This window comes from Phocoena phocoena, chromosome 17, assembly GCF_963924675.1.
Source record: "Phocoena phocoena chromosome 17, mPhoPho1.1, whole genome shotgun sequence".
NCBI classification, from domain to species: Eukaryota; Metazoa; Chordata; class Mammalia; order Artiodactyla; family Phocoenidae; genus Phocoena; species Phocoena phocoena.
The window spans coordinates 8,873,061-8,894,599 of record NC_089235.1 but is presented as its reverse complement, the minus strand read 5'-3'; the positions used below and the strand labels follow the sequence as shown (position 1 = coordinate 8,894,599).

The following is a 21,539-nucleotide window of genomic DNA, read 5'->3' as shown; positions in this document are numbered from 1 at the left end:
TTTTATTTCCCCAAAGAGAATATTTGGAGAGGGGACTGGAGGGACGATGAAGAAAATCAGAACGCGGTTGTACAATGGCTTTCCAGTCCCCTGAGATAGTGTTTCCTAGGTGATACTCTTACTGATGAAGAGTTCCTTCTTTCCCTGTCTCCACACTCCATGCTTCCTTCACAGCTCTCTCTCTCTCTCCTTCTCTAGGGAAACATTTTTGTTTTTTGGGGGCCATGCCACTCGGCTTGCGGGATCTTAGTTCCCTGACCAGGCATCACACCCGGGACCCCGCACCAAGTCCTAACCACGGAATTCCCTAGGGAAAAAGTTTTTGATTGTTGCTTTAGTTTTGCTGTTGAGGGAATTTAGTCTTGGGATGGTAATGCCTGTGAATCAGAATTCTAGAGCATTAATCCATTTCTTGCCATTTAGGGTTCTGTTTCATTCAAACAAACTATGTAATGGACTTTTCACATAGGCATTTGATTAGATTCCGAAGGGTCAATTCAAGCTGTTGCAGGGCCTGGAGCCCACATTTTATAGCAAGACTTGTTTCAGTTTTGAATGATTTGGTACTTGTGCTAAAACCATTCAAGAATGAATCCCAAAACACCCAAACTGGCAGTGCATTTGTTCCTTTTTTTTTTTTTCCAGCATGCCTGATATTTTTTAGGGTTTGGAATTGGGGGATAGGACCAACCCAGAAAGGAATCCCAGCAGTGGGAGAAAGGCTGTCGGACTGTTAGCAGAGAGAGTATTTCAGCCTGAGTGATTAGCAGTATTTGGCCATGAGGAAGAGGCCTCTAAAAATAACTGGTGAGCAGAGTTTGCAGTCAGGTCCAATTTCAGTTCTAGAGGCCTTGCCCAAGGAGCTGTTGGCCAGTCCACAGCTCTAGTAACGAAGGGCCTGTGGTATGCCTGATACCTGCTCATAGGGCTTTGGTTTTTTTTCTTCCATATATATTATTAATGGATTGAAGAAATCAAAATGGCAGAAGGTAAAGGTATATTTTTATTGTTTGGGTTAAAAGTGACTTGGGATCTAGCCGACAATTTTTAGCTTGGTTTTCAGTTGTGCGCTGTTCAAATATTTTTGGCTAAGTTGTTTTGACTGCATCTTCTACGTTTTCTATTTTGAACTTCTGGAGACCTCGATGTTTCAAAATAGTTTAATTTTTCATGGACTAATTAATCTGTCTGTAATATGAATATTAAGTTTTAGTGTCTTAACTTAGAATATCTTTTATTGTATCGTACTACCAGAGACCACATTTTACAAACTTCAGAAAAATAAACATGTGGTCTGTCTTGGTCACAGTGAACGTAAAGAATTGTGTGCATTCAGATCTCCTGTACAATTATAGGAAATTTAAGGGCTTTATCCGTCCCTTCTGGTATTAATGAGCACACTTAGTTGGCTCAAGCAGAGACTTACCATATGTGGAAATGGACCTAATTTTTGTGAAGCAGGCGATAAATGCAAAGAAAAGACATTGGGATTTTTTTTTTGTTTTTCAAATCAACCTTCAAGCGTTCTTTAATGATGTGTTGATTTACATTTTTGTATGTGTTTGTTTTTGCTTTTCTTTGTAAGTTAAGATTGTCTTTTCATTTAATTGAAGGCAAGCTATATTGGCTCATTATATTGAAAATGTATTTCAGAAAAATAAAATAGACATATTCAAGACTGCTTCCAACTCTCAGCTGCCCGAGCAGCCGCTGGAAGGATTCTATTCTATTCTATTATTAGTCTAGAGAGTATGAGTCTCTCTGCTTTGAACACTGTTGTAAATAAATGGTTAGAATGGCTTACTTGACTTTTCTGACGAAGTGGCCCATGGAGCCGTGAAGAATAGGAGATGCCTAGCGGACTTGCAGTTCTCTTAGAAGGCGCTTCTCCTCTTCCGCATGGATTGCTTAACGTACATAGTGAGGCAAAGTCAGCCGTTACTTCTGACCCACTTTTAACAGCTCATGGCTCCTAAGGGGTGACATTTTGTAATGTAGAAAAATAACCAGTTTGATGAATTGCTTTTATGGTTTTTTAAAACTTTAAATGAGTAGTATCTGTGTATAACTATGACATCACCAGCATAATGCTTACCAAATCTCATAAATGGTTATTTGTAATTCACTTAGTTGTACTTCCAGTTAAGTAACTGACTAGTGCTCAGGTGCTGGGGGTGCATCTTCTATTTTCCCTTTTCTAACCAAATAAATAAAATTTCCGATTGTCCCTAGCCCAATTTTGGGGAGACTCATTCCATTGATCACCATGGTAATTTTCTGTGTTCGGTAGTATGTGAGAGCGTTTTCTGATTTGATGGGTCAGTGTGGGAAAAAAATGAATCACATAGTTCTTGCCATATTCTTAACCCTCATTAAAAAAAAATCTTTTTGATTAATCCCTGGGACTATAGGTTGACTGTGGAGCCAGAAATGAAATGAAAATTCTTAGATTTATTCTGATTTTAGAAAAGAGGGACAACTACTAGATGTTCTTCCAGAATATGTTTGGAACACAGTAGTGGTTTCAGGTGTGTTTGGGGAGTTGGGAGTTTTAAACTCTCTCAAAGGGTTTATCTTACTCTGCTCTTTTCAGTTTAGTTGGACAGAAACTGATCTGCCCTTTGGGACTAGGTACACCGTATTTACAAAGTGACATACCAAGAGAGTGCTATTTAGTGTCAATTAAAAAGTTTCCCCTAGAAAAGATGTCTCAAGAAAGACTCCTTTCTATAATTTACTGTTTTGTTCCTTTATGGAATTGGTAAATATTAACAGTAAAAAGATGAATACTACTGGAGTAACACCTCATGTATTTGACATTATAAAGGGATGGATAAAATAATGCTAATTATTTCATGTTCTAGCTAAATAACATTTACTCTTTTTTTTTGACGTTTACCTTTTAAGCGATAAATCCATTTAATAAAAAAATATTTTGAATGAAAATCTTTCCAGAATTTATTGTACATTTCTTGCATTCTTAAACAGTTTTAAAACAATAGTGTAATGACAGAATGAATAGGATATCATGATTACCTTGTACTAAAGATTACTTTAATAGTTAAGGACTGTAAGTGTAATAGTTAAGGGCTAGTCAGGGTTGCCAGTGAGCATCAGTGGTAAATGGCCTCCTGCCACTCTTCAGGTTCTTGTGTCTTACTCGTGCTGTATTCAGACATTTCATAGGCCTGCCCTCCATCAGCACTTGTTGCTTTAACTCCTCTGGGTGAGGCTGTCTCTAAGGTCTATTCTTTAGTTTCGTGCAGTGAGTTAGGAAACTTGATTGAACTTGTTAGCATCATGTCCAAAATAAATGGGAATAGATTCTAGGCAAAGGTGTATTCTTCACTGTCTTTGGTTTTCTCTCTCTTTACCCTCCTAATCCCTTCTCTCTGTTTTGGTATATGCATTTATGTAATTCTTTTAAAACCTCATTTCCAGTTTTTACTTTGTTTGGTGTTGCAGGTCAATAACTTAGACGAGTATTAGGAATCAACTTGGATAAATGATACTTTCCTTTTGAGAATCTCAGGAATTTTCCCCCTCTGTTTCTGCTTTAAGAAAGAGATAGAAATGGAGAAAGAATTGGACTTGGAATTCAAATGATTATTTTGTTTTATTAGCTATTTCTTTATAAGCTTATTTCAAATAGCATCGTCTGAGGTGTACTTTTACTGAGGTACACATTTTGAAAACTTAATTATTGAGTGAAAAAACTGAGTCATGTCTGGCACATATATGCTGAATAAATACATTAAATGAATGAATAAAATGTTGAACTATATTTATTGGCCTTATTATTTTCTAGTTAATCAGGAACAGTACAAGGGACTGGTATCAGTTACAAAATGTCCAAGAGGAGATAAGACAAGAACCCAGTTTCCTGCCATTTTAGCACTTACTTTAAATAAAAAGTTTAAGTTTGATTCTTAGGTAATAAGTAGCCAAGGGAGGAACATCCTTAGTCACTATTATAGTTCCATATTTAGAAGGCATTATTCTTTTTTTTTTTTTTTCTTCGGTAAGCGGGCCTCTCACTGCCGTGGCCTCCGCCGTTGCGGAGCACAGGCTCCGGACGCGCAGGCTCAGCGCCCCTGGCTCACGGGCCCAGCCGCTCCGCGGCACGTGGGATCTTCCCGGAGCGGGGCACGAACCTGCGTCCCCTGCATCGGCAGGTGGCCTCTCAGCCACTGTGCCACCAGGGAAGCCCCATTATTCTTTTTATAGTTAGTATTCTATACAAATGGGTAATGTGCATATATTGATTTGTTGTATAGAAATAAAGGTTTTTTTCAAATACAGTCTTAAAAAATGTCTTCATGTTTGTAGAAGTTCAGTAAATTAAACACACAACACTGTTACTGAATCTGTGGCGCTCCCCTTCCCACAGAAGATATTTCTTTTCTTTTTAAAAATTATAGTGGTGCTTTATTTTATATTGTTCTTTGTATAACTTCTATCCTTAAGACACATAAAATTTTGGAAATCATCATTTTCCCTCACCAGCACTGCAGACAATTTTCACCCAGTCTCCACTCTGGTGACTACGTTCAGATAATAAAACAGTGGAGCCTATTTTAAGTGGATTTAATAAGTAACATTGTGATCTGTGCCCAGCAGGTATTTTTTTAAATGTGTAAGTTATGTTTTTATATAGCCAGCTTTTAGGAGACTTTTAATAGATCATGTGAGGAAAAAGAAAAAGAAAAGAAACAAATTAGATGGCCGGATCTTATTTGGTAAAGCATACTTTTGTAAGTTCGCCATGTGATTATTTATAAATCTAGCCCTTATTGATGGGTCTGTTAATATTTAACGAACACTAGAAAAGGAAATTGACTTTTTCTTTAAGAAGGAGTTTTGTTTTATTTAGTTCATCAATTTATATACTTAAATATAGGTATATAAGTAAATATGTGTATGTTTGAGTGTGTATATCCACAAATATAACGTACACACTGTTAAGACTGATTCAGTTTTTATGACCCCTTTTGAAAAGTTGACCTAGTGATTGGTTTAAAAAATATGTATATCTTTTTAATAAGAAGAATTGATAGTATGTTCTTGATTTAAGCCACTGGAAAATTACTACGAGTATTCCCTAATTAGAACTGGATTTAGGAATCAGGTTTTAGATGAGAGCTAGTGAGGTATCTGAAATCATGTAATTTGGCCCATTCATATGGAGCAAGGAATTCAGGACCATAGAAGTCAGGGCTTATTCCTGGCTCGACCCACCTTATGCTGGTGGCTTTGGGTGAACCATTTCATCATTTTTCTATAAAACAGAGATGATTATTCCCGTCCTTACCCCCAGTGTTGTAGTGGACACTTGGAAGTATTTGGGGGTGTTTTTGTTTGTCATAATCTCTGGGAGCTACTTACCTGTGGGACCAGAGGAAACCAGGAATGCCAGCTGCCCTGCAGTGTGAGGAACAGTCGCACAGGATGAAGAATTGTCCTGTTTAAACCCAGAAACACCCTCTTGAGAAACACTGACAGGACCCTTGTGAGGATCGCATGCGCGTAGAGGAGGTAACGTGCTCCACCAGCGGAAGATAGCATCCTGCTTTCCTACTTGCTTGATAAATTTTTCCTTTTCCCAAAGGGCATGTTGAGATATGACATATTCTTCTAATTTATTTATTAATATTTATCATATTCCTTTTTAAGAGAAATTTGAGTTTTATGGTCCTTTTAAGGACAGTGTTGACCATTTTCTCTTAATATTACTTGACTATCATTATTTTTGTTTATTTTTGGCTGTACGAGTATTTCCAGAAGAGTATAAAGTATATTAAACATATCAAATGTGATATATGACACTTCCGGTGGACAGCACTTTACAAAACTGTATCCTACGTCAAGACCAATTATGAAGACCTTTCCCTTTTTCCCTGGGTCCCAAAGGATCTTGTCGAGGAGGACTGCATTGCACTGTTTGGCTTCTCTTCTTCCCTGACCTCTGTTTCCTATAAATAGTTTCCTTCCTTTATCTCTGTCACTCTGGCTAAGAATATGAAGCGTTTTGCGGGGAGCTTCTTCTATGGCAGTTACAGTTTTCAAGATTCTACAGAAACTAAATGCGACAAAAAACCAAAAGGCTTTGGCTACATTTATGATCTCTTTAAGTTGTTGATATGCTCTGAACTTTGAAGGAGGTTATATTTAGGTCGTTTAGATAAAGAACTTGGAAGGAATACACATATCAATTTTTATTTTAAAAAAATCGCTAGCCCATTAGTAGTTTATTTCTCTTGTTACTTAGAAGTTAGGGTCATACATATGTGGTATTGAGGCTAAGCATAGTCTTTTCCATTTTTAAAATCTTTATTTTGTGTAACATGATTTGAGAATTTAAGTGAAAACTATTGATAGTTTTGAAGTGATTTACCATTGGAAGTTACTCTCAAATTCCTGGAGAAATATTTCAGTGAAAAGAGGTTCAATAAAGTGTTTTCTTCTTATATAATGACATTGTCTGTTTTATTTTTTTAACAGAGACAAAGCATGGAGGACACAAGAATGGGAGGAAAGGAGGACTTTCTGGAAGTTCGTTTTTCACGTGGTTTATGGTCATTGCATTGCTCGGAGTCTGGACATCGGTAGCTGTGGTCTGGTTTGATCTTGTTGATTACGAGGAAGTGCTAGGTAAGGATTTTCTTATTGTTTCTTATTGGTACTGTCAATTCTGTAGCCTCTCAGTGGTTCTCAGTAGGGAAGGAACAAAAGGGGATGTTATCAGGGTTACCTTGCTGTGGTACTTCCAACTTCTTTGAACATGATCTGTCATAGAAAAAAATAGGCTTTATATTGTCTATATATCACACCAAAAAGTTTTAACAGTACGTACTCTCACGACATGCAGTACTCTATAATTTCTATTCTATTTTGTTGTATTATGAGTTTTTAAAATACTGGTCAGGAGCCATTGAATTTATTTAAGGACCCATGAATGGATCATAAACACAATTTGCAAGACGCTGCCTTAAAGAGAGCATTTCCAAGCACACGCCTCTGTGTCCTTGTTGGAACTGTTGTGTGTGGATGTGAGTGTGTGTGTGTGTGTGTGTGCGCGTGTGCATGTGTAGGTGTGGCCTGTAGGATGTTCTGAGGAAGTTGCTGTGTTATTTCTGATAGTTGTCTTCCTTTCCTCTCCATTTCCTTTTCTCTCCCCATAATCACTGCAGTTTTTCACGTTTTTTTACGTTAACGATTTACAATTTTTGGAGTCATACTCTTTTTTTTGTTTCACCTGACCAAGTCTCTTTTTGTAATTGAGATAAAATTCAGTATTGTAAATATGTAAAAATGTACAGTTCACTGTTTTTTAACATATAATTTTGTGCTCTCATCATTATTAATTTCAGAATATTTCCATCCCCCTCTCCTTCTTGTGTCCTGGCAAGCACTAATACACTCGGTGTATTTGCCTATTCCGGACATTTTATATAAATGGAATCATACAGTACGTGGCCCTTTGTGTCTGTTGTTTTGCACTTAGTGTAATGTTTTCAGGGTTCGGTATTTACTCCATTTTATGGATGCATTGTGTTCCATCGTATGGATTCACCACATTTTGCTCATCCATTCATCATTGATGGACATAGGGGTTATTTCCACTTTTTGGCTGTTGTGAGTAAATGGCCTTCCTTTCTAATAAGCCAGTGAAAGATGTGGACCTTTTCACTGAAAAAAATGCACACTTTTCTCTGTATGTATAGTGTCGCAGAGAAAATCCCCTCCCTTCCATAGACCGCTCTGCACTTGTGCTTTACTTATTAGTTTATAGCCAGCCATCTTTCTGGGGGGAAAGGCAAAGAATAACAAAACACACATGTAATCTGCCTTTTGTTAAAGCTTCTTATTTTTATTATTGTACTTCGAGGAAAGTGTCTCCGAGTAGATTGGTAAGAGTGATAGAGGAAGAATTTTAGTTTGGAGATGAACTTCTGAGTAGATCTGTGCTTTTGTTAACTTATGTTGATGATGTTGCGAAGCAAAGTCTATTAGACAAAAGAAGAGATTTAGAAGATGTGTACATTTAAGCTCAAGTAACAATTTTCGTGTTTTTGTATGCATGCAGCCAAAGCAAAGGACTTCCGTTATAACTTATCAGAGGTACTTCAAGGTAGGCTATTGGAGATGCCTTTTAAGTCTACTTGTGTTAGTCTCTAAAACCTCATCCTTGGGCTGCTATTTTAGTTATCACCTGCATCAGAGAATGTAAGTGGTAGGACCAATTTTCCCTCTTAAATTTGTGAGAAAGTATAGTATTTTCTGTCTTTTTATTGTTATTTGAACTCTGTGCTATACGTAGCCTCAACTGCAGACCAGCGCTTTTCACTTATATTTTCTTAGCTATAGAAATGATAACTTCCTTATGTCTACATTATTATTGTTATTGTCACTTTCAACGTGTATGTGCTTTCCTCAATCAGACTTCTACATAGCAGGTTAACAATAAGTGGAACAAGGGCTCTGGGAGGGTCTAGGTTGGTCATAGCAACTCGACTCCCAAAGCTCTTCTGCTGTTGTGCAATGTTTTAACTTTGTTTTTTTTTTTAACATCTTTATTGGAGTTAACTTATTTTTTATTAAAAAATGGTGGCAGTAAGGAGGGAAAGTGGTGGGGGGTGGTGGTGGTGGGATGAACTGGGATATTGGAATTGACATATATACACTAACATGTATAAAATAGATAACTAATAAGAACCTGCTGTATAAAAAAATAAATAAAATTCTAAAATTCAAAAAAATAAGTAAAAATAAAAGCATTGCTTAAACAAACAAACAAAAATGGTGGCAGTGCTGCCAACTGGTGTTCTAGTACTGATGCTATATTTGTAAATGTGGTTTAAATATTGCTGTTTACAATATTGTTGTTTAAAATGTTAAATTAATGCCTCTTCACAGCCATTGTCCAATGATGAATTATAAACTGTGTTGATTTTAGGATGTTTTTAGGGAACTGAATGTATTTGACTTATATTTGAAATGCTGAACAGTGCTCTGAGATGATAAAGTTAAAATACACATTTACTATTCTTGAAGGAGGAAGTCTGCTAGTATTGTCTTCTCAGCTTGTCTGTTCTAAGCCTTATTTTTTTTCGTAGTAGTAGGTGGCCAGTGCTAATTACATTTTTAAGTAGGATAAGTGTAAGTTTTCCTTTGTAGTTTCAGAAAGCGAGTTTTACATACTTTATTTCCAGAAGTCTGTTTTTAAAGGTTGATTCATGATGCTTCTGTCATAAATCATTATTATGAAACGTAAAATTAATCATCCTCTTATTTTTAGTACTTATACTCGATGTTAATTATATATGGTCTTTATTTGAGGCTCAGTGGGTGTTCTTTTGTTTTGAATATTAATGGTGTGAGGAACTTCTGTACTTTAGAAACATTAAATTTCATGTAACTGTTAGAAATGGATCTGTATTATTCCTTATATATGTTGAACATTTTACCTAAAGTATTTTTAGCAGTAAAGTTAAAAAAAACTACTCTGAAGTGATTAAATCTCAGGGTATTGTTAAGCCCTTAAAGAAAATATTATCTGAGTTATATTTCTTAGATTTGTTAGGTGAATATTTCCTCAATCTCTAAGTGAACTGCCTTCATTTTAAAGTGAGATTATCATTAGCACGGCTTTTAAGGATGAAAGGAGCAAAGAGTTGCATTGATTGGTTGCATTAATGGCCGATATGCAGGATTGTAAGAAATAGTAACACCTTATTAAATTTGTTTTTCCTTTTGTTCCCATATCCGTCTTTCCTTCCCCTCATGTAGGAAAACTGGGAATCTATGATGCTGATGGTGATGGAGATTTTGATGTAGATGATGCCAAAGTTTTATTAGGCAAGTACACATTTTTTTTTTTTTAATTTGTGGTGCTAAAATGTTGGAAGCAAAATAATATCGGGTTGGCCAAAAGGTTCATTTGGCCAACCCAATATTTTAGCTTTAGTAATGTTTGTGTCAGTCATTTCCATTTTATGAAAGATATTTTCCCACTTAAATCATTTATTTCATTCTTGTTGGGATGTTGAATGGCTTAATTATTTTTCTATAAACTCTCACATTTCAACTACTGTTAAAAATGAATAAGTATATGGCTCCTGCACAGATATTATAAGTAATATAATTTCATATGTGTTTTTAGATTTAAAGCACTTTATATTCTGAACATAACATTTGAACATGTAGATAATGTCCTATTCTGCTTTCACATATGGTAATGGCGACCATTCTTTAGCATCATTTGACATAATTCAATGTCCATTTGAAAATGTAAATTTCTGAAGGCTTACATAAATTCATTCTGAAATAAAATAGTGGTAGTAAACATCTTATAATGTCCTATGACTATTTGAAAGGTAACATTAAAATATAAACTAGTAGTCTTTGGCCAGGTTTCTTGATTTTTTTTTTAAGTCTTGGACCCTTCTCTTTTATCACCAGAATTATCCGTCTTTATCATTGAGATTTTTTTTATAATAGATAAAGATGTGATATTCTTTCATTTAATTTTAAAATACTCTCATACTAGAAAGGATGGTGCTAATTTTAATATGCAAATTTTATATAATCTGGCCTGGTGGGATATTATTTCTGCTTGTTAAACAGCATCTTTTCCTTTGTTTTAGTATGTAGCGTAATATGCATTAAAACATTTTATACTAAAGTCTTTAGAAAAATAACAAATATGACAAGGTTTACATGCTAAGCTTAATAGAATAATGGCACAGATTCTTCCTAGACACACAGTTTTGTGTATATTTTATGGATATGAAAAAAATGGGAGCTACATCTGTATTGAAGTGTAATAAAACATCTTAATTTTGACATTGTTTTCTTGTTACTGCTCAATGAGAACTATATTTGCTACTTAACAGTGAAAGCTTCCTATACCCATGAAATTTCTTTTCCTGTCTTAACCGTAATAGAATTTTCTATACAATTTTGTCATTATATATCTAAATTTGGGTTTCTATAAATATGGTAAACTCTCAGAAGACTATAATCCTAGGCATGCGTAAGAAAGAAGATTATATAGACCTTATTTCAGAATGATGCTAATTTGCTTGCCTATAAATGGTTTATTACTTCATTTTGTTACTTTTCTTTAAATGACAGATTCTGAATAGCAAAGCTTTTTATTTAAAAAATTAACTTCATGTGAGCCGTTGCCTCATTTTTAGAAATAATATTACTTATCTACTGTATTTTGTTGATTTTTTTAAGGGGGCAGGTGCTTAAAATCAGCTATCTTGGTCTGTCAGGAAATGTCAACTATTAAAAATTAAAACATGTTATTTCTTCTACAGCACACATTGATTTCTATTGCAAACTTACATTAATAACTTGATTTTTAGTATTTTAGATTTCAAAAATTTATTCCCCTTAATATTTTTAAGCAACCATTAAGAGTTTAATTAATTGTAATTTAGAACATTGCCATTTGTGGGTAGCCACATATGTGGTATGGGCAAATGGTAACTTGTCCCTTTTGCAAGAATCATATACTTGGAGACAGAACTCAGTTGGTGAATCTGAGTGTTCATTTGGTCATTTGACTATTAAATGTGCAAAGGCTAAGATAAACTATTTTACTGTGTGTATGTATAAATTCGCAGTTGGCTTGTGGCTTTGGTAAAGATGAAAGAAACTAATGTAAGCTGTTTGTCTTCTAACCTTATTCTGTAGTGTTTGAATTCTCTACATGAAATACAACCTTGATGGGAATTGAATTTTATGACTAAGGTTCTTTTCCACTTTGTAAGGTTATTGTAGCCTAGTTGTGCCTCTATTACTGGTGGATGGTTGCAAGAACCAGGTGAAATTCTGGCCTTGCTGGGCTCTGTATGTTCAGGGAGAGATTACGGGGGAGCAGATTCAGTGAGTGTGTACCCTAAAAGGAGCCAGATCTCTGGGGTACGTTCTCATTGGAGAAGCAGTTCAAGGTTAAGGGCCTTGGATTAAGGCAGAGGGAATCCCTGGGGAGGGATGAAAGTAGAAAGTCAGAGATTGGGTGAGAGCTTGGCATGGCAGGTGTGGTAATAGTTATGCTGAACTTCCATAGGTTTGGATTTCTCTCATTAGTATTTCTTTCTGGAGTCTTAAATTTGCATATATCTAAATTTGATCAATTTGAGGAAATGTACACGTTCATGTTTACATTTCTTTTACATTTCAGAGTTTGCTTTTCTTATGAACTCTAAAGAGAATGAAATATGGGAGTAAATCAAGATCAATAGCCATCATTAATTTTATTATTTCTGGCCATGGCCCTTACAGTATACTTTGAAAATATTCTAAGCCTGGTCTTGTTTACATTCCTTCCTACTTTTGTGGCCCAATTATCTAAACTAAAATGTCTTTGATTTTGGCTTGGATGATTGAAAGCTACATTGTCTCATAATGTATTCTTTGAAAACTTGTTTCCCAAATAAATCCATAGGAAAGAGGACTAAATTCTGAGTAGCATTTTCTTAGAGTAACACCACCTGTGGATTACATAGTTATCCTTTTCCACCTAGCTGGCACCAGCTATGGCCAGAGAACAAAAGGGAAGGCAGTCCCTGGAGCCTTGACAGGCATTGGTGGCCTTGACAGATGCCTGAGTGAGCGGTAGGGAAGGGAGGGCTGGATCTTGCCCAGAGGCAGGCACATGTTGCTCTTTGGTTCAGGCCTCCTCTTAGAGGATAAGGAATTATAAACCCAGAACATATTTTCTTTTTCTCTTTGGACTAGTACTTTTGTCTTAAGAACCACAAAAGTGTTGCATAGTTGGGTAATCAGTTTTGCTCAAATACTTTTGCATATTCGTTGCGTACTTCATCCTGTCACGCTGAAGGGTGGTAAAGTTTTGTATTTTATATTCAGTACTTGGAAGTACTTGTATTGGAAAATGGAGAAAAAGAAAAATATTTATTCTAAATATACAGCTGTAGAGTTTTTGGACAAGGAGAAGAAATAGTGTTATTCCCACAGGGGCTTGGGTGGGAATACAGATCTCTGTTCACAGCACTTGTCAACTGTTCAGTTCAGTGAGGAAACATGCTGGGTTGGTCAAAAAATAATTTAAATACCGACTGAAGTTTGTGGGTTTTCCCCCCCAACGCATGAAGAATGGTGCAACGTAGTTCTTCTATGGACTAATGTGGGGAAAATTCACTATCATCTTTAACATTAAACTAGTTGTCTTATTATTATCCCTTACCTGCCAATCTTGATTGCTGGTAGTTATGCTGTGTGGACAAATTCTGTGTTGTCAAAGCCAGAAATACCAGGTTAGGTGGTTATAATCCGAAAAGCTCTAAAATCGTAGATGTGCATATTTCTCACAGCCTGTCTTTTTTTTTTTTTCTCCTCAAAATTATGGAACTTACTGTATAGAACTTGACAGTTCTACTGGTGGACTTTGTTACCTACTGGACCCAAGAGACCAGTCTTACCCAAAGCCAGTTCTTCACAGGACAAAAACAAATGATAAAAACGATATATACACTGCCTTCTTTCCATATGGGGGTCTGGAATCTTTGCAGTAGAAGCTAATTCCGTGAGCTGATAGGGAGAGAACTCTGGAATGTTCCTGTTGCAGGTGACTGGCCTTGATCACATCTCATATTGGTAGGCTGAACGAATTGTTATTAATAGCTGACTTTTATTATTGGTCAGAATGACAGGACCACAAGTCAGTAACCAGAGCATTATAAAGCTAACATTTTCTAGTTTTAAAATTTAAGTTGTTTATCTGGTATAATTTGAGCACGTTGGTGCCCATCTGTGGAGTCTGAACAGTTACCCTGCTAGTCATATCAATTCCAGAGTTTCCTAAACTAACTGCAGCTCCTAAAGGGAAAAGTTTGAGGAGATGAACATTTCTATTTTCAGTGAATATTTATTGATATATGTAAGTGTTTGTATAATCAACTCTCGATAATATCTGGGTGCTACATGGGCAAATGTGGGGCTTGTCGGAAGTGTCTTTTTCTCCTCATATGACTTTCACTCACTTTTCCCGGTGAAGTTGGTCAGTCTGTTTTGGCTGAGACCATTTTGTGGCTTTTTTGGCTCTCAATTCTCTGATGAGAGAAAGGCAAACCCTGTTAGGGGCTGGTAGGAAGGGTGAGGATTGGTCCAATTGCTTTTCCTAAATAGTCCATATGATTGAGAGTTGATTGTAAGGTGTGCATCTTAACCAATTTCTTTATTTTCCAAAATACCTTTTCTGTAAACTTCCTTGACCATGATGCACATCCTTTTTGAGATCACTCTTCCTCAACTTCTTTTTTCCACCTAACTGCTCTCCTTATTTTCTCTTTCTCTCTTCCTTTATTCTTATGTAGGCCTGACCAAAGATGGCAGTAATGAAAATATTGATTCTCTTGAGGAAGTCCTTAATATTTTAGCAGAGGAAAGTTCAGATTGGTTTTATGGTTTCCTCTCATTTCTCTATGATATAATGACTCCTTTTGAAATGCTAGAAGAAGAAGAAGAAGAAAGCGAGACCACAGATGGCGTTGATGGTACGTCACAGAATGAAGGGGTTCAGGGAAAGACTTGCGTCATCTTGGATTTACATAACCAGTAACTTTGATGCAGGGACTGAAGTCACTGGCTTGTGAACCCCCGAAGCAAAATCTCCTTTTTCTTTCTTTCCTTTGCTCATCCAGGGCTTAACATGCAGTGGGGCAGCTGCGATCGGACAATACAAGGCAACTGTGTCATCTTTTCCCCAGTACAGCACCTAGCTAGTCCCTTGCTTGGCTTTCCCACTTGAGGAAAGCGGTACCCCCTCATTCTCCTACTGGTCCACAAAGTGCATTGAGAATGATGTTCTTGGTAGTATAATTGGTTTCTGTATCGTTTTGTTTCAACTCATGTACTCGCTGAACTAAATTCAGAAACTTAATAGCACATTGTTTTGTGATTAACCCTTGCTGCTTGTCCTTCTAACACGCTATTCATTAAGATGATTATAGTGGAGTTAATTATAAAAATATTTCTAGCATGATACATAAATTCAGTGCTTCTCTGTTGATCTTTAACATGACTGATGTGTAAAATGATGGTCCTTTAAAAGGCTGATTTTTTTTCTTTAATTGTAATTTGTTTAGGTTGATTTGTCAAACAGGTTAATACAAATTTCAGTGTAAAATTCTGTATTAATGGTGCTTTTAAAATAATTTGAAAATAACCTCATATTTTTGCCTTAGGGTAGTTCAGTTACTGTATTCAGATAGTAGTGTGTCTGAATCTGTCTGTGAAAGCAAAATTTATTTTAAATTTCATTTCCAAATAGACATCCAGAGAAAGTAATTTGTATTTTTTTAAAGGAGGCATATTACACAGGAAGGAAAATGTCGATATGTTATCTTAAATAATGTTGTACATATTAAAATTATTCATCCTAAATAACGGTCTTTTTCCATTTTTTCCTGTATTACCTTATTAATTGACCATCAACTTTGGCTTAGGTATAATATGGTTTTTATATTTGTAAATTAAATTTATTAAAGTGGTAATTCTTTTTAGGAGAATCAATTTTTGCTGTTAGAAAACCTTAAAAACACCTTTGAATCAATTCATTTGAAATGAGTTTGCTTCAGTGATAGCAAAAACAATTGTAGTAGACATATGTAACATGCATTTCTTAAAATGAGATTTCATTCATTTCCCAGCTCAAACAAAGCTCTTATAGCTTAAGAGTGATAAGATCCAAGACCTTTGATTTCTTTTACCCTTTTTGGGAGTGGTGTTTCATGTTTTTACATCTCTTTGAGCCTCTGTGAAACTTAGCCTAGCTTTGGTTCTTTATAGAGCTTAAAATTGGAAAATATTTACATTTTTTAACATTTTATTTAACTATGATAATTTCTACTTTTCAAATATTTATTCTTATTTTTTCCCATTTAATCAAGTTGCTTTCAGAAAGTAGATTATTCACCCATTTTTTCAGAAGGGAATATGACAAATTTAGTTTCTTTTTTAGAGCTCGCTCTTACAGGCTTATCAAAATGAGAGCCTGAAAGTAAAAGTCTCGCATCAGAACCCTGGAAGCACATCAACTTCCCCCTTGACTCAGCATTTACATGTGTCGGGAAAACTGTCCAATTTGCTAATCTTAGTTTAAAAAAGCATTATTCAGTAGCTACTTTTGGAAATAGATACATGTGTTGTACATTGGACAGTGATCTCCTAACGCTTAAATAACTATTATAACCCTAGTTTGTCTTTTCCTGATTATTCAGGGACTATGTTTCATTCTGTTAATGTTTCTGATAGTCCAAAGCTTCTGATTTTGGAATGTTAATATTTTGGAACAAATGAGTATGATTTAATAATGTTCTTTCTGAAAGCTTATGCAGTCTTTGCCTGTATTTATCATGTCTTGCACTTTGAATTTGAGCACTGTGACATATCAGAGTTCATTAGGTTTAAATTCAAAAGCAGTCTGAGGTCCCACTCAGAGAAATCCTCTTAGACAAATGTCTGAGATTTGTTTTTTAAGGCAGTCTTGTTTCTTCATGCTTCATTGTTACTAACCCTAGAAGATGCTTTGATCAGTTTATGATAAAGAAGTAAATAATTAAATTTGTGTGTTAAAAATGTTTGGAATCATTAATTTCTCATCAGGCTCTGCTTTTTTGTCACGCTACTAATGCACATTTTATGTACAGAAATTAATTATGCTGTATTCTTGTAAGTGAAAAATAAGGATGTGAGATTACAATTTGCCATTTCTTTGGTATCCCTTCTGATCAGCCCTTTTGAAAAGCCTCTGATGAAGGTAAAATCCAGGTAGCTGGTGAACCCCTGACTTCTGTGACTGCCTTCAACTTGTGCCTAAGGCTTGCTTTGGTGAGAAAATAAAGTTATTTGCAAAACTGGTATAGAGTACTTTGAAGCTGAACAAAGCTGCTTTGCTTACATTTTGTTTATTATGTATGTTACAATTCTTAATCTTCTAAGGCTTTATTGTGTAATTTTCTGTTCCATCGTAGAAATATTTCCCTAGCGTGTGTCTTTTAAGCTTAGGAACTTAGTTAAAAAGGCAAAAATGTAATCTGTACGTTTGAATGTTTATTTATGGTGAATTTTACATTGTACTGTATTTACTCTGCATTTCCACTTTGGAACAACCAAAGGCACTTTGAGGAATGTGCTCTGAGTTCAGATGCCCTTGTCTCCTCCGAGCTGCCCTTCCTCAGAGGAAAGTGCTGTTTGTCCAACTGAAAAGGCGCCGGGTTCTCTGGAATTTGGTACCAAAACAAGGAAGTGGCACTCAGGGGACTTGTTTTCTGCACTTTAGTTTCTTTCAGCTCTTTTTTCCCCTGGGATGTGAGGTGACGTGTAAGTCAGTTGGAGAGGTGTCTTCTGGGTGCTGATCTTATTAAATCCCTGAGGCCCAGCTGCCGGCTCACTGAGTCATGCAGATGCCTTGGACTTAATGTGCTGGGTGATATCCTGCTTTTTCACCTTGTACTTGATTCTTTATTCTAGAAATTACCTCCCTGTCTTATAGAGCTGTATCCAGGCGTGTAAGAAAAACTGTTTTCTCTGCTTGAATTCTTGTTTGTTTTCATTTACAGTTAGCTAGACGGGGCAAAATGTTTCCTCGTTTGGCCTGATGTTTGTAACTTTGGAGTATTAGTAAAGGCAGATAGAAGCATAGACAGTTATGAATTTGAACGCCTGGCAGTTATACCTTTGGGGGCTTGATACTCAGCAACCCTTTCGAAATCAGATTCTGGTCTATAAAACAAGTAAAACGTTTTCTGTGTTTTGAGCTGTGGAAATTTCTTTGATCACCATGCATATTTGGAGCACTTTTATAAAATCCAGTGATGCAGACTTTATTATCACAAGTCGATAGATGCAACCCTGTGCTGAATTCTCTGCCTGCTATTTGTTGCCATAACTCCGTAATACACAGGAGTAGATATTAACTAAATTGTGAACTGTCTGAAGTTGGGAGTCAGGTTACGCTGCGTTTGAATCCCACTTCAAAGCTGAGCCCAACATAGGGTATTTATTAAATATTTGCTGGGGTTAGTCCTGGTGAGTGAGAACGTCAGGAGTTACCCATTGCATAATAAAACGCTGATTATTTTTTTAAACAGCTTAAATAAGTGAAAAAAATTATTGGGTGTATTTTGTTTTCCAAGAGAAATGACACTTTGAAGTTCAGACGATGAACTGACCTATGCTAGCTGAGGTCTTCGCGTGATCTTTCTGCTATCTCATTCGTAGTTGTGTCTGAATTTTATCTTTATTCAAGCTCTCAGTCTCTGGATGTAATCCCTTCTTAAACTTTTAGTCTTTCAGTCCTCTGATGTTCTGATCTTCCCTCATCCCAGAGGGTTGGAAGGTTTGTAGCTTCCTTTCTTCAGAAACGTCTGTGTTAATATTGTTACGCCATCTATTTAAAAATAAAAAGGAAAATGGTGTAGCGTCTTGACTTGCGTTTTGCCAAGACTAGACTTACGTTCTAGAGCAAGTCTGCCTAGCTCGCAGAATCTTCTCTTAGGCGTTCAGGGCCTCATCTGTAGTCAATGTTGAAATAAATTATGATGCTTCGTACAGGGCAGGAGGCAGCTTCGAAACTGAGGCTGAGAGCGACTCATTGGTCTCACCAGGGATGGTGGGAGTGCCTGGGATGACCTAAGTATGACATGATACTCAGCTGACCAATTCTGTGACCGGCTTCCTGAAAGCCTGCAGCAGCTATAGTACTTGGGTTTCTGTAATGGAGCCAGTCTTCTAAAATTGTGGTGGAACCGCAGGTCCAACCATGATGCAGCGTTTTAATTACACACAGAACATTTCACTTTGAAAATGTGTGTGGGATAGTGACCCTGAGGCAGTTGCCAAAATAATGTCAGTTACCTTTAGGCAACACTCTCAGGCTCTAAGGGAGGTATATAAGACCTGCTTTTTCCAAATTTCTGTATAAGGATTACCAAATAGTCAACTTAGCTATTAACAGTAATCACCTTAAAACCATCAGAATAAACACACAGGGCAAAAAAGAAGTAAACAACATGGTGATTACTTTTTTTTTTTTTTTTGCCATTCTCTTTGACCGTAGCCACACCCTAATGGCTTGGGTTCCAGTATCATTTCTCTGCTCTGCACAGCATTTCTTTACTCTGAGCAGTGTTTTGAATCGTTCTTTCCTCTCTCATTGGTCATTTTTTTAGCAGCTGACCTTTGCCCTGTGTCTGCACCTCCTGCTTCTGGCCTCCTCCTTTCTCTTCCGCTGACTCAGTTTCTCTACCCTTAGACATGCCTTTGTTTCCTAGCCCTCAAAACATAGGAATGCAGATCAAATTCTTCAAACTCTTATTCCTTTTCTGCCCACTGAGAATCTTGGGAAACCCCACAGATGATCAGTTTTCTTCTAAGGAGGGAAGAGAGGCCGTGATGAGCAACCCTGGGGTTTTGCTCACCCTTCTTTCTACCTGTTTTCTCATTGTAACGTGACCGCCTCTTATACTCCTTGTAAAACTGTATATGGGACATTTACTAACAAACAGAATTCAGTAGTGTCCTCATCCTAACCCTTTGTTCATTCCTTCCTTTCTACAACCGCTACTCTGACTTTAGAATCCTGCATTTTCTATTCACTCATTCATTCCCTGCATTTTCTTGACGCCCCTCTTTTGTTACTTACAGGCTCCTGTATTACCTTCTGTTTTCCAAGTGCTGTGCTTTCCTTCATGTTTATACTCTTTCCTTCAGAGACCAAATATGATGATTGTTGTTCAAATTGTTAGTTCAGTCTTTGTGATGTCAAAAATATTGAAAAATGATTGACTATATTCTTTAAGTGCAGAGAAGGCAGCTTAGGTTGGTACTTTGGCATTTTATATAGTACAATGGCACATTGTTAATTTGTATCACTTTAGGGATTTATACCCAAACTGGAAAAGTTTTAAATCAAGTACTTATTATATTTTCATGTTTCTGATCAGCTAATCTGATGTTGATCTAATATGTTGGCTTATTTATGTTAACTCTAACCTTTTCCTCAATATAGCTCTTTTGACTATATCATAATAGTGGAGGGGTAGGGGGATAGTCTGATTCCCACCATTCTGCTTTTTAAGGGAAAATCCAGTCCTCCCCAGTCAAGAACATGCAGGAATCAGGAGGGGACATCAGCACCGTTAAAAGTGTATTTTAATGTGTTACGCTAATTTCTCTTGCGCATTGGATAATACCCATGTATATAAAAGTTGTCATTGCAAGAATAAGTTTGACATTTTACCTAAATATACTTTCTTGGGGAGTGGTCCAAGATAGCGTTCGGTATTACAAGGTGGTATGCTGTTTTTGCTAGAGTTTAAGAAAGAACTGGGCTTTGTCTGTGAAAAATAGTTGTTAGACACACACACTAGTTTTGGTTATGTATGCATGTCAAGTAACTGGATAGATACAGACAGCCACATGGAACAGTTAATTCACGTTTGTGTTTTTAATGTAGTCATTGGTAAGATACGCTAACACTTTTTTTCCAGAATGACAATGATGATATCTCAACCAAAATAAATCGCCATTCTCAAATGAACTGTCTCATTTGATGGAAACAACTTGCCATGAACAGAGAGAGGGGAGGAGATTTAGGAGTGGAGGGTGATTCAAACAACAGAAGAGGAGTAAAAAAATCTCATACTGGCAGTGGGAGTGTGATTATGGTTTTGAGGAACATACCGAGGGGGTTCCACAGTTTCCAGCAGGAATATGTGTGAAAGGGCTTAGGGGCTTTCTTGGGACGCTTCAGACCTTAGTTGCAGGGTGACAGGTTGTGCATGGTGCTGCCTCCACAGGGGATGAGCAGAAATCACCCTGCCTCCTACCCTGGTGTCCCCAGGAAATGGATTGGCAACCTGGGACGCCACTTTGGAAAGTTTGCTGATACGTGAGTGTAAAATAACATTTATGTGACCAGGAGATAGAATTGGGAACATCAGTTGGTTGGGATGCTAAGTACAGGCTGGCTGGAAAAAGTGTACGGCGAGGTTATGTGTTACTGATGTTTGTTAGAAGGTTAAAAATAAACACATCAGAACTTTCATTTGCCTAGAGAAGAAACAGAAAGCCTTTGCAGAGTTTTTAGATGAAGAGTAAAAATGTTAGTATATACCTCCATAATGGTATAATTCTTATTTATGTAATTTTTTATAAAGGAAGTTTGAAACTATGGGAGAAAAGCCATGATTATTCAAACAGTAAAGAGTAAAATTCTATCAAAATATGCTATCCTTTTTTTGAGTGGCAGTGATGATTGAGTAGGGAAATAAGGTCCCCAGGTCCTTTCACCCCTGGTGCTTGTAATTGACCATCTGTGTCCAAGCAGAAGTCCACTGACATCCAGGTACCACTGAGAGGGAAATGCCATTTCCTGTGGTAATTAGACATTTCTAAAGCCAACAATTCTTTCAGACCTAAGGCAGGTTGTGAAGTTGATTAAATCAATGATGTTTTTAAAATGCATTTTTCGGTTATAGGTAGTGAAAGTAAGGTTCTAA

General features: G+C 36.5%; 1 protein-coding gene across 2 annotated transcripts in view; it reads left to right on the top strand.

Moving 5' to 3' along the window:
* The window catches only part of ASPH (aspartate beta-hydroxylase), a 209,831-nt gene that overhangs the window by 28,911 nt on the left and 159,381 nt on the right, over positions 1–21,539 (top strand). The window contains exons 2-5 of one of the 2 annotated variants that reach the window (XM_065895025.1): positions 6,502–6,651; positions 8,087–8,131; positions 9,790–9,858; positions 14,352–14,596. In XM_065895025.1, the coding sequence (XP_065751097.1) occupies positions 6,502–6,651; positions 8,087–8,131; positions 9,790–9,858; positions 14,352–14,596 (509 nt within the window). Of the gene's footprint in view, positions 1–6,501; positions 6,652–8,086; positions 8,132–9,789; positions 9,859–14,351; positions 14,597–21,539 lie in introns of those variants that run through there. The other variant, XM_065895024.1, reaches the window with a different exon arrangement.